Source organism: Watersipora subatra, chromosome 1 (assembly GCF_963576615.1).
Source record: "Watersipora subatra chromosome 1, tzWatSuba1.1, whole genome shotgun sequence".
Classification (NCBI taxonomy): Eukaryota; Metazoa; Bryozoa; class Gymnolaemata; order Cheilostomatida; family Watersiporidae; genus Watersipora; species Watersipora subatra.
The window spans coordinates 17428096-17442122 of NC_088708.1; the positions used below are offsets into that span (position 1 = coordinate 17428096).

The 14027-nt window shown below is 35.8% G+C and overlaps 2 protein-coding genes across 2 annotated transcripts; both read left to right on the forward strand.

The window, feature by feature from the left end:
• The first annotated feature begins 508 nt into the window (after positions 1-508).
• On the forward strand, positions 509-5687 carry LOC137400513 (thioredoxin-like protein 1). The gene is made up of 2 exons (XM_068086842.1): positions 509-835; positions 5018-5687. Exons 1-2 carry the CDS (start codon positions 562-564, stop codon positions 5605-5607), a joined length of 864 nt encoding a protein of 287 aa, XP_067942943.1. The 5' UTR covers positions 509-561; the 3' UTR covers positions 5608-5687.
• Positions 5688-6087: 400 nt separating this feature from the next.
• Positions 6088-14018, forward strand: LOC137392491 (vasculin-like). Its single transcript, XM_068079012.1, has 8 exons — positions 6088-6214; positions 7883-8137; positions 9953-10059; positions 11744-12010; positions 12252-12495; positions 12940-13129; positions 13323-13422; positions 13620-14018. Exons 3-8 carry the CDS (start codon positions 9988-9990, stop codon positions 13740-13742), a joined length of 996 nt encoding a protein of 331 aa, XP_067935113.1. The 5' UTR covers positions 6088-6214; positions 7883-8137; positions 9953-9987; the 3' UTR covers positions 13743-14018.
• The last annotated feature ends 9 nt before the right edge of the window (positions 14019-14027 follow it).

Below are 14027 nucleotides of genomic sequence, written 5' to 3' on the forward strand. Positions count from 1 at the left end.
CAGAAGTAGTTCAATAATACCTAAGCCACCAAGCCCTAATAAGCAAATTTTTGTTTTTCATATTCAAAAATCTTCAAATCTTTAGATCAATTTTGTCAAAAATTATAAAGTAGAGTTTTGAAAGCTCCTTCCTTATTTTGGTAGGTTATAGTGTAAGCATTTACACTATAACCTACCTATAACCTTACATTTATTGTTGTTTGAACTTTACCTATGATAACTCGTTGACTGGTTACTAACTTACCTGTTAATGCTAGGCTCACACCATAATTTCAGGCTATAATCTTTGGTTCCCCAAGTCATGTAAACAAAGAGTTGTTTACTCTTGAAACATCTAATCAAGGAGTAATCTCCTCTGTAAAAGCAAAGATCACTCATTCTACTTCATTGTACTATCAAGTTGTTACACCGGAAGTGCCTCCGAACCAAAGTTTTAATTACAAGAAAATGTTTTTCATATTATTATTATCGGGTATCGACGTCGCTCACACTTATTGGTGAAAGGAGCTGATTCATTTCTTCACCTTTCGTGTAATTTTGACCATTATTTTAATAGTCGCAATGGTAGTCGTGACTCTTCAACAATCTTCTCAGTTTCAACAGACATTGCAACAGGTTGGGGCCAAGCCTGTCTTTGTGGATTTTTTTGCTACCTGGTGTGGGCCGTGTAAGGCTGTGGCGCCCTTATACGAACAGCTGAGCAACACATACAGCCAAGCACTTTTTTTGAAAGTCGACGTTGACGAACTAGAGGATGTAGCGCAGACGTATGGGGTTACGGCTATGCCAACGTTCCTCTGTTTCAAAAATAAACAGAAAGTGGACGAACTGCGTGGTAAATATTTGTAGAATTACTTATCATACAGCTAGCCTAGACAATCAACAAACTTGTAATCACTTCAAATATCTTGTCGACTGCTTCTATTCTTTTGTAATATTCCTAATCAACAAACAACACATATGGCTTTCGATGGAGCCCCACTTATGAGGTTGAGCAAAAAGTATAGTTACAGAATGTTTTAAAAGTAAACTATCAGCTAACAACAGCCTTTAAAAAAATTTATTTAGTATTATAAGATTAAACATTTTTACTGCATATATATATTAAAAATGGCCAGATTGTCAAAGATGGCCATATTCTAGTGCACATTAAAGTCACTGCTTAGATGAATCAGTAGTACCAGCGAATGTGCTTATAATTACAGGTAGTGAAAATCGATATGCAGGAAATAAAACATTTGTACGGTCACACAGTTTAGTATGACCAAGTTACCGTTAATTATACAGGTTTGGTGGCCAATTATAAACACAGTCACAACATGTTTCCGCATTGGGCAAGTTGGAAGATGCAGTTTTCGATTTAAAATCTGAAATAACTTTCGTACAAGTTGGCATAGGATGCATCTATACCTACGTATTATGTGACTTGTCTACTCGCAGTGTTGGGCAATGAACTTAAGAGCAACCAATTGTAATTTAATAAGTTATTCATTACCATTTCAATTTTTATTAGTATTCATTCATGGGTGGTGCTGTTTCAGTCATTGCAACCCATGACTATGTGACTTGAAACTGAAATGTTTTATATGATTTGTCATTTAAATACACTTTCAAGTTGCAAGTCATTTTTGCTGCACCTTTTTTGCCACTTACTTTTTTTTACATATACACACATATGATCGTATACACCGTAATACCTCTAATTGAACACCATCTTTATTTGAATGCTACCTCCACTTGACCGTCACTTAGACAATCTTTGATCTTTATGAACCCATAATATCAAGTGATCAGTGAAAAGGTGTCTACATAATCTTTTTAATAATGAGTCATTTACATCAATAACAATCAATCATTTCGTCCAACTCCAAGGCTTCATTTTTTTGTTAAATCTTTAAAAGCAACACCATAGAAATAATTAATAACTCTCTCAGGCTAATAAAAGTACATTGTTTAACGCGGTCTTGATAATTCGAAGTACATACATATAAAAAACAGTTTAAATTTATGATGGTAGATAAATGACTAGTTTTAGACCAAAGGTTACGTTTAGCGAACAAAACTTTTACGCATTGCATTTGTGCTAAATGCAACGCATCAAAGTATTGCTCTGCTAAAAAATTGTTTGAATGCTAATATCTGACTAGTTCAGCAGTGTAGAAGAGTTGAGGTTAGAAGACATTGTGGAAGGTATTGTATAACCAGAAGAAGCTCATTCCATCAAAAGCAACAATCAAAGCGCAGTTATCCGAGCAAACGACGCAAATATTTTTGTTTTACAAACGTTAATTTTTGTGTCTGTATGTAATATAATTATCGTTCGTTTATGTCACCTGTTCATGATTCTATCTATATATATATATATATATATATTTCTCAAAATTTGTGTGTATTTTCTTTGGTATGTCCAACTATAGCTATTAAAATCTTGGTATTAAAATCTCGCATCCTGCTGGATTGGAACTCATGAAAACTGCAACTGCAAGTTGGTAATCCAATTGTATAACCACGAGTCTCCGCAGGTTCTTACGATTCATAGCTCTTACTATAAGTTATACTGTATACATCATTTTCCCGATTTCACACGCTAAATTATGTAATAATTGAAACGCTATGAACTCTATTAATTCTATGAAACACGCTGCTTTTTCGTCTTCTCCGTACTAGAGCTAATTTGTTTTCCAAAAAACCATATCAACAATAATTTCTTTTGAAACTAAAATTTGGGGATTGTATCTCAGTTCAGCATCATCCGTTATGGTAAAAATGGGTTTGCAAACAGATAAGTGATAAAATTTTGGTTAAAAGTTCACTAAAATGCGTACTAAAACTTCCTTCAAGTATGTTTTTAGTAAGCTAAATTCATATAAATTAGATTCAGCGTTTATGTTACACGTCTGTCTCGAAGGTAAGAATTCTGCACATAGTTTCATTTTCTTGCTGATCATAACCACAAAATGCACTAAAGTTATTGTAGGTAACTGTAGTTACTAAGATTAACATATTGTTTTATTACTTTTTTTAATGATGATGATTTTTACCAGGCAGTGATTGCATTAGATAATTACTATGGGTTTCTATACCACTCTATACGTCTATACGATATTTTGGCCTTATGATGCCAACACTAAAACGAACTAAAGTCGTATAATCGTATACCAAATAATTTTTCTTTGTAATTGTAGCAAAACCGACTATATTTAGCCATTACTTGCTAATGATTTCACATTTAAACACCTTTACAGTGCAATTTTTCCTTCTAATTTATTTCAACAAACCACTTCTTTCATGATATGAAATTTAAAAGTTACAGTTGTTTGAAAAAGTAAATGTAAGTAAAATGTAAGTAAAAGTAAATGTTGTATATATGTTACATAAAAATAAATTTTCTGTTCAAAGACTTTTTATTACTCAGGCAACGGCGGGCATTCAACTAATATATATATATTTGTAGCATTTGATAGATTATCATTATATAATTTTTAAATTTGCAGATTTATAGCATATTATTTGATAGCATCATAGCACAATTGATCGAGGCTCGTAACTCCTCTTCTATTGCACCTAAAAAGCTAATTTTGGCTGCAAATTTTAGCAAACATATCAATGAGTGCAATGAACTTTTAGTTATAAATGAAAATATGTCTTTAAATTTAGAATGAAATGAAAATTGAACGCTCCAACAAATTGCAAAGCAAGGCATAGGCTATAATATAATCGCCGGTTAATTTCAAGCAATAGATATCAACTTGTAGACATATTTCTCGGTTTCTCAATGCATATTTATTAAGAGATTTTTGACGAGTTTGAGGTAAGTTAGCAGATTCATTGCATCTAAAAGGTTTAATATTGCTCCACCAGAGTGAGAGAGGGCAAAGTATAGGCGACATTCGCTTCACCCATAAAATGGCTAAATTTATCTTGCGAAAATTCTGACGAACCATTTGAAAAATACACCGCCAGCCTCTGTTTGAATGTCACTTCATCGCCAGCCTCTATTTGAATGCCACCTCCGACTGACCGACACTATAGAGGAAGAGTTGAAAAATAGAGCGCCATAGTGTTCAATTAGAGGTTTTACGGTATATGCTGTATGAATCCCACTGAGAATATTTAGGGTGCAGGACCTTTGTGTTGTCTACATTGTGTTGGCACATTTGACATGTTGTAAACTATTTCAAATAATTAGTTTTCCGCGTTACATTTTTGTAATATTTTGTACGAAATCTTATACAAACACAAAAATGTTTGGCATTTGTTACCTAATATTGAGTTCAAAAATTTAGCTACAAGTAAATGTTTTTGATTATTAAGTTGAATATATATAGCACTGAAAACTAGCTGTACTACTAAGCGGTAGGAAAAGCTTGTTGTGCTTTCATTCAAGTAGACAATTTAAAATTTTACATAATACTAACTTAATAAAAACTACTATGTGAATGAGTTTGCATGTTTTAGAACATCTTTAGTGTCTTGTTGTTGGAATAACAAGTAGGTAGTGATAGTTAGTCGAGTTTGTTTTAGCAGAACAAAATGGCCAGCTATTTGATAGTGCATGTAGTTGCTAGCCGGAAGGAGCCCTATTCATTGTTTTCAATTGAAACCAATACTATTCAGATTTCATTTGCGTCTTTACATACGCGTCTAAATGACGATGAAAATGGATATAGCTAAGAAGGAGAATGGTGTTGTATATTTAGAGAAATATCTCACAGCTGCACTAAATAAACTCTACAACTGACTATAATGACAAGTTAAAAAAATCAATCGTTATACATATGAAAATTGTTTCATGTTTGATTTATATTCGCCAAGTTTTGGGTAGAAGTTTACTGGATTATCTAGGAATCCTAGAAACTTGTGACTTCTAACATCTGTATCAATGGCAAGCATGAACATCTAATATTTGTTAGCAGTTGGGCATACAAACATCTCACAGACCATCACAAATGGTCTGTGAGATGTTAATGACCGTCTCTTCCTCATTGAATTAAATGAAATTTAATGAATGTTGTAGGAGCGAATCCTAAAGCGCTTGAGGACTTTGTCAAGAAAAATGTGGAAGGTGTGGCTGAAGCGGGTGAAGATGAGCCTGGCCTTCCAAAAGGGCAAATAAATTTGGGCTCCCTTGTTGATGCGAGCAAGTCAGAATGTCTCAATCAGTCTGATGACCACGTGTTGGCCAACTTGTTAGAAAAAAGCGGTTATTTAGAGTCAGATGTTGATGAGCAGCTGCTAATCACAATTGCATTCACTCAAAATGTTAAACTTCACTCATTTAAACTTCAAGCGGAAGGACCAACAGCTCCGAAGAACATAAAATTATTTGCCAATTTACCACACACACCCGACTTTGATTCTGCGGAAGCTATGGTTGCTGTTCAAGAATTCTCGCTGACACCAGATGACATGAGTGCTGATAGCATCATCAATTTGAAGTTTGTCAAGTTTCAGAATGTACAGTCTATAACTGTTTTTGTGAAGGATAATCAAGGTGGGGAGGAGACCACTAAAATAGACAAGCTGTCTTTTATTGGCTCTGCAATTAGTACTACTAATATGAATGACTTCAAACGAGTAGCAGGGAAAAAGGGAGAGAGCCATTAATATATCAAGTGTTAGATTATTGAATATCATACGATTTATTCTATTTAATCAGCAATGATTTATTCAATAAAATTTAATGACGCAAACCTAAGTTGTCTATTTTGTATGATGGCAAGAGCTAGATGCGTATGTAATTGATTTGAGCTGTTGGGCTAGTAAGTGACTACAGCATTTTGTTTGGCTACTGGTTTTAAAACTCTTCAGCAACAGCAGATAAACTGACATAGCTGACACCTACTAAGCATTGCACTATACTTACAAACAATTGTGGTGCTTAATTGACGTTGTATGTGTACTAAATTGGGACGTGTGAAAAGGTTAAGCAAAGAATGAAGGGGCGATAATGTTTCGGTAAATAAAATGGTCTTTTCATATTTTGGAGTTGTTTACTCTGATCGATGATTAAAGTTTGTGTATGCGCGTTCGGATGCCGCTAGATAGCGCTGTGGACAAGGTGTCAAGGTCATCGTAGTACATTTTGCGTAATTGGTCGAGTCTATCTTTTAGAAACGTTTTTCATCTTCGAGCTTCTACAATCGACTTATGTTCTGGTGTTAACACTAGTGGAAAATTTCACAGTCGTCTTTAGTTCAGCCTACACTTTTTGGTAGGTTTACATCGTTTCTGCAGCTATTCGAATTCTGTCGTATAGATGATATGGAAATAAACAACAAATTATTTATACAACGTACAGTATTTAATCACTCTATCGGCTTAAACAGTATTTTGTCGAAAGAAACGATTTTAATTAGTTTGTATGTGATCAATGTTGATTTGGTTAGTGTGATATCGTAAAGTCATGCACAACCATAAGATGATTAACAGTTATTTTAAACATGCTGTCACGACAAATAATTTCGCCGTGTTACCTCTATTTCGCTTGTTAGCCATTTGTCACGTAATTCTATAGTGTTACCACTCACCAGTAAATTAATAACACAACATATCATGCTCATAATGTGTATTATTACAATTGCTTTATTTAAATAAAATATGAAGGAATCGACAAACGTCGATGATTTTGGGAGCCGTTGGCAATGTGTAGCCAAAACGTTACAGCGCAGACAATTATATTTTAAGAACAGCAGTTATTATGAAAATATTGTGTTTAAAAATAAAAAGGTGTAGTAACCTCATCCCAGGTAGCTATTGTCACAGTTAATCAATGTATCTTAACATCTAGCCAACTCGGATTTATTCTGACTAAACTATGTTTTTATTGAAAACCAAGCGGGAGTATCTATAACTTATTGCACAGGAACTCTAAATTTATATAAATGCATGGCTAACTAATGCTAGGCATGCTTTAATAATAGCCCCACACCTTGTTACTGCATTGACTAAATTCAACCATTTTGTACGATACGGTCAAGTGGTATATAGATAATGCACTAAACTTGTTAAATGGTCTTTGCTTTCATCTGCGAGAAACAAGAGTCAACATTTGGCTTTCAACTAGAGTCACCTTACTTAGCGCTAAACCATGAGCCAGTTGTTTATTATTATTCCAGTGTAGTTATGTAGCCAACTTCTACTATTTCACTTTGATTGTGACAAAATAACCAAACGATTTAAATTTTCATGTTTTGTTAAACTTTCCTAACCTCTATATTATTTTCTTTCTGTCCTACACCTATTGATTAAGGATAACATCGTAGTAAAATGGTCATTGCGGTTTGTGTCTACACTGATCTGCAATAATTATATGTATGCAATGTCTGCTGTGTAAAATCGAAGATGTGTATTTTTCATCGAGTACCCTTCAAACTTCATACTATAAGACAATGTTTCCTTAGCATAGAGTTTAAATGATAATTATATGATCTTTTTCTGTATGTCTTTAGGATTTTGTTTAGTTTGTTGGTGACGCATCTTTGTCATTTTACTTATCAATTCGTTAATGCATTGGTGGACCCGGCTGACAGTAGAGTAAAGTTGCAACCCTCTATTCACTATGTTAGCCTCTTTGCAATGATCTCATTTTGTCAATAACTCGGTTTCTTTGACAACATGGCTTTTCCGGATTGTTTAACATTTAATTTAGGCCTAGTATATGGGGTGATTCTATGACCAGCTGATTTAGTAGATGTGTTATATGAAAAATATTAGCAGGAAACTGCACCATGTCAAAGACCATGATGCTTTTCTCACTAAGTTGATTAAAATATTGCAAAAAGGAACTCTACACAGTTACATAGTATAGTGTTTCCTTCATTTTTATGTGTTTGCCCATTACGCTTTTAGTGTTAATATATTGGCCATATTTCCTTCCCAGATTTCAACTGAATCACATCAAACAGCGAATTTATTAGCAAAGAGATTAAGTGACTAGCATTGCGGTATATTCTTGCCGGCTGTCTAGTGTCTCTATTGACCAAGTGTGACCAAAGCTCTGGAAAGAATTGATGTGACAACTGAAAGACTAGTGAAGTAGAACTGGTCCGGGAGACTAACTTGATTACTAGTCCTGGAAAATTCTGTAACTACTCTCGGGAAGAAATAGTGTTATTATCACTCTTATTCAGAAATGGTAAGATCTAGTAGTACATCTGCTTTCAATGACAGCACCTGGTTCCTTGTATGGCCATACAGTTGGCAAACATTGACCAAGCGTATTTAGATAGTCATCAATTTTTATTATTGGTGTGACCATCCATTTTTTTGTCGATAAAAGTATGTACAGATTATTGCAGTGATGGACAAAATTCTTGGAATTCACAGAGTTTTTAGTGCTATTGACACTCTTTTTTCTCATGTCATGTAACGCATCTAATCTCCTTAAGATATATCATACTTAGTATCAAATCAAACCCCAAGGTTTCTAGATTAATATTATACACATTGTATGATGATCGAATTACTAGTACGAGATCAGTGACAGGCATTGATATCTGCTAATTACTACAATGCCCTAACCTGGTTTAGTTGAAATTAAAATGGCCATAGAATCACTTTGAAGACAAAGAAAGGTTTTTGTAAAGTGCATGGAAAATTCCAAGGTTTCAGCAATCACAGGCTGAATTTTGAAGTGTGAAGGACTGCTGTGCATTTTCAAAGAAAGCGCAAATTTGGGGTTCATCATAAATATCTTTACAAGTGTAAATCAGTAGAGAGCGGTAAATTATGACCACATCACTAGCAAGGAGTGATCATTCACCTTCGCAAGCAGGAAAAGATGTGAGATAGATTGCTGAGAGGGTGGAGTGAAACAAGAATGGAGTTCACACAGTTGTCGATACAGCTTTGCTGCACGCCTGAGGACAACCACACAGCGAGTAGATGAGTTATTAGGGTGACTCTCTCTTGCAAACTGACACATGGCTCATCCTGAGCTCATCAAAGTCTGGAAGGGAAGGGTGGATTCTACTGTCCATCCACATACCAACAGGAGACGTCTCTGAGATAACGGGATGCGTGAGTGTAAAATGCATTTTGTGTGCCTCTTGGTCGAGCCACACAAAAGGAGACTATAGTGGGTCAGGTGTCATCAGTTCTGTAACTATGCTCAACAGAGGATAGTTTTGTTTTCAGATGAGTCCACCTTCACCACCCACAATCACTCTGGAGATGTGTAAAAGACAATGTACCATGGTGAAAGATTGGTGCTGTAAAAAAGAGTGGAGCGCCTCAAAAACTTATCAAACCAATAACCAACCCAAAATTTGTCTAAATAAAAACTTGGCAGATGATCAGGGAAGGACGAGTCAAACCCTGAAAAAAATCGCTGATTGAAAGTATCATTAAGACATGGAACCACACAGCCACATAGAAGCTTGTGGTGAAACTGTTTATAAGTATGCCGAAGTGCTGCAAGCTGGTGATCAGAGCCAAGGGCGGATCAATCAAGCATCGAGACTACACCGCTAATTACACCCTATTGACCCTTTTCAGTAATGCCAAGCTGTGTAAAAGTGTTATTTCAAGTATTCAAATAAGACTATCAAAACCAGTTATTCATTACTATAGTATTTGGTGGAATAGACACCTGTGCACTCATTTCTGTGTAACTTGTGCAATCATCTGGTGACAAAACGGGTTTTGTTTGAATCTACAAGAAATTACGCATTCAACGGTATATAGTTTGTCTCGTGAGAACTTAGAAATCCCACTTTGGTCTGGAGTGTACTCAGACTTTTGTTCATCACTGTCTTTAATTGATTTTAAATTGGATTACTGCAATTTTCGTAATACCATTTTTGGATGATTAGTGGCTGTTGTGTTTTTCTGTGATAACTGTTTTATATTGTTGTCATAATCTAAAAGACAACTATTGAATATTTTCATCATATGAAACATCGTCAATGAAAGACTGTATTAAATACATTGTTGCATGCTGTCTTTTTAGTGCTGAAGAAAGGTGTACGATATGAGAGGGTATTAATGGCACATTCAACTAACAGATCTATCGACTTTGCACCTGCATGGTTGAAATTACCTGAAGCCACACAAAATGTAAGTGGGTTCACTTCTTTCCAAGTCCTAGTTAGCGTTGACTTGGGATTGTCAGACTCAATCTTTAACATATTCTCTAATATTTACTAAGGTAAACCAGTTCACTCAATTGCAGTTGAAGCATCAGAGGATATTTCTGGTTGTGGTTAACCTTTGTAGGGTATCGCAGTAAATCTGTTTAACCTTGACATTTGTGGTAAGTGAATAAGAAGCGGTAAATGCTGGCGGGAGTATTAAAAATATGTATCAACTATGGCAGCTGTAAACAAAAAACAAAATGTTTTGTCTATCAAAATTTTTCATTTTTATTTAGAGAAACATGCAATAAAAAAGTTGATGGGATATTCTATCGTCTTTCAATGTGAAATATTTTCTTTATTGTGCATTGCTCTGTATAATTGCATGGTATCCATATAAATTACTGTCTAAATTTTTTTGTGATGGCAGCAATCTTACTGTAACAAAATAAATGGCATAATTATAAGCAAGACTGAGTCTTTATATGATCTCATGCAATGGCCGTAAAAAAACAAATCAATAAGTAGCTTTGTGATTGTCTCTAGCAGGAGACATAAAATACCAACTTTTAATTTAGTAGCCAACAACCAAGCTGATTGCAAGCATAGTTTGGAATAGTCTAATTACTGATTTTGCCGTTTCATGTTTGGCTTACGGACAAGTCCAAATGATTTCAGATTGAACACTGATAGCCATACCTAATGATACTTTATTAGTTTCTATCTAAACTTAAATATTCCTACAAAACTGGCATTATATGGGAGTTGATTGTCCTGGTTATCTTGTGGAGACCTACATGTGTATTTCGCATTATTTTTTGTGACAACTTATTTTGTAGCATTTAAGCATCTTAAATGTAGGTTGGTGCTATTTCTCCACATTATAATAATTCCCTTTATTTTTAAATGCTTTGCTTGGCATGCTTTGTGTCTGAAAGTAAAGACATAGAGGTCAAATGCAAAATGTCGCTAGTAGATGCCTTCTGGGTATGACAATGATCTGAATTGTTGTTTTCCATCGTCTCAATGTGGTTGTTTTATCATGGAAATTTGCTTTCGTCAAATTATGGAATTCTATGTGATCGCATAGATTCTTGACAGAAAAAAATATGGGCTGCTAAAAATATTTCATGAAAGTTTTGCACGATTTGCTCTCAGTTTTTCTTAAATGAAATGCTTTATAATTTCCTTAGAATTGTGGTATGGATTTGCTATACATTTCATCAGTCACAAACCAACCGGTAAGGTTGGTTTACAGGTTGTCACTAAACGGCAAAGTATTGTAAAAAGTAAAAATATAAGGTGACAGAAAACTTCGCTTGATTTCGTTCTCATCTATTTGATAACAATTCTCAAGACTGACTTGATGTTGCAACCCATCAAAACAATATAAAATTGTTTCTCGATCAATTTTGTGTATTGGGTTTATCCTAGTTCGAACAATGTTCATTGACTAATGACGCTTCACGCCTTCCCTATGGTGTGACTAGAAAAGTTGTTTTATGTGCGAGTGGCATGCGAGTTGAATCTGAATACCTAATGTTGTCGCTGTACTTTGAATGAATCTTTCAAAAATACCAAGTTTCTTTGGATGAGCTGCACAGCTACATTTATATTATTCTGTATCGCGTAATAAACCGCTCATGATTGCTTATCTCATTTTTCAGTCAAAGAAGCAAGAGCAGCCACACAATCCTACACATAACAGTCAGCAGGCTCCCCACAGTCCCCCCTACCATCATCGGCATAGCATCAGTCATACTGAACACAGCTGCCTTAGCGACCCGCCGAACTACAGCCAATTTCAACGCACCATCCCTACGCCAAATCAGCAACATCACTCCAGGCCTACCGGTGGACGAGCGCATATACATTCATACAGATCAGGGCCGTCGTCTGGCCCCCAACACCCTACACAACTTCAAAGATCTCAAGTATGTGTACCTGTTTTGTTTGTATTCATATTATGTGTATATAAAACCCCATCAAAACCATTTGGTGTGTCCCAAAACCATCTGAGACAACAATACAGCATTTTAGTGTTTCACAAACATTACTTTGTATCATGGTCAGTTAGTTCATTTGCTGATTAGGTGCAACCCTATAATCATGTTTTGCTTGTATTTCGGTTACATAAATATCTATTGAGCATGACACTAATGACTATATTTACAGTCAACCGGGAGCTACAGCGAGAGCACTTCAACCAGACTTGCACCCGCCCCCATCAATACGGCACCCGCAAATAAACCCTTGGAAGAGGAGTTTCCTTTACTCTGTAGTGGTCCAGCCGCTCCATCTGTCCTCAATCAGTCACGGACAAATCAAGGTCACAACACAGCTCAATGGCGCATTAAGGAGCGGACACGCGAAGATACGAGCAACAAGAACTCGTTTCCTAGCCAGCAGAATGACAACTGTAAGTTTTGTCCCGGTAGTTGCGGCTGGCCTCTTTGCTAAGTTTAAGATTTTACATAATTATAACAATGAGAGCCAGTCCAATAATAATGTTTCTTCACTTAAATGTAAAAGCCTCAAATGTAAAAGTTAAGCGTTTTATACATGGTTGCAAAAATATTTGATAAACTAGGATATTTTTACGTTGCTCTATCAGCAGCAAAGTATGCTAGATATAGTTTGTGCGTCAAAGCACTCGTTTTGTTTGCTAGTGCCACCAAAGTGAGCAGGAAAGCTATCCATTTATTTACACTGCTGTATTACATTTACTGTATCAGCTTAGATTTGTTTTTTATGTTGCGCTTAGCAAAAAACTATTGGCTTTGTCACTTGATATTACTATTGGATCAAACTATCCAACGGCTGTGTGGATATCATGTACCAGCAATCTTTTTTACTGTTGCAGTGTTAACAAGCAACATTAGTGGAGGCAAGGTGTATAGAGCTCAGGTGAAACCGGTTAAACGTACTAATATGATACCAATGAGCAATGGCAGCAATGGTACTAGTACGGTAAATGCAACTATTAAAGCTCGTGAGAACGGGGAACATGAGGATTGCTCTCCGTTATCGAGTTCCCTTGACAAGGAGAAAAAGTAAGATATTTTCCATAAGTCCTTCAGTGTTTTGCTAGGAAGCATTATTGTACTAAGCTGTTGATGTGTGAAAATAGAAAGTAACATACCGTAGCCTAAATATATAAGATTTTGACTGGGAATTGTTAGCTAGTACGTCCTCATGACATTCCGCAGGCATTAACCTTGGCTTGATACTTTATATTATGTGTAGATTCTTAGAGGAGCTTGGTTGGAGGGAGGATGAAGAGTCAGATGATGACTGTGGCATCCCAGAGCAGGATCCCGCCAAACTTGAACAGATCATGATGCAGGTAAGCATACCTCCGCTGCCCCCTTTATCAGCTTGCATCTATTTCTACCGCACACATTTTAAGTACTTCCCTATTTTGAGATGACAGCTATTCATACAGTTGAATTATTGCCCTTTTTGAAAGGCTTCTTTCTCAAGCTTTATTAGTCGTGCTCAAACTGTTTGGTCTACTTTGTAACTAACTCTTGATTACTCCAGGCAAAGCTAGCCCGACAACGAATACTGCAGAGGAACAAGCAGGGCATGAAGGTAGCTCCCAGTGCCGTGCTTCCCAATGAGGATGACTTAGCCAGCTCAAGTGACAATAGTGACAATGAATAGACATACTCTCCTCGTGATAAACTATAGCACTTCTCTGCACATTCTTTGTAGAGCTCCTTGCGCATCTTATTATCAACAATGACCCATCACCGCTTGTCGCTGATTTACTGAATTATTACCATTATATTTTTGTCATTTGCAAAGCTGCCCTCAATGGTTACTATGGCTCAGTTTTCTGTTTAAATTTGCTGCTGTTTTGAGTCTTTTACTCTTGAATGGCATCAGGTAGATATACCAGAACAGTTTTCAATAAAATGACAGCTTACACAACACTAATTCAAATCT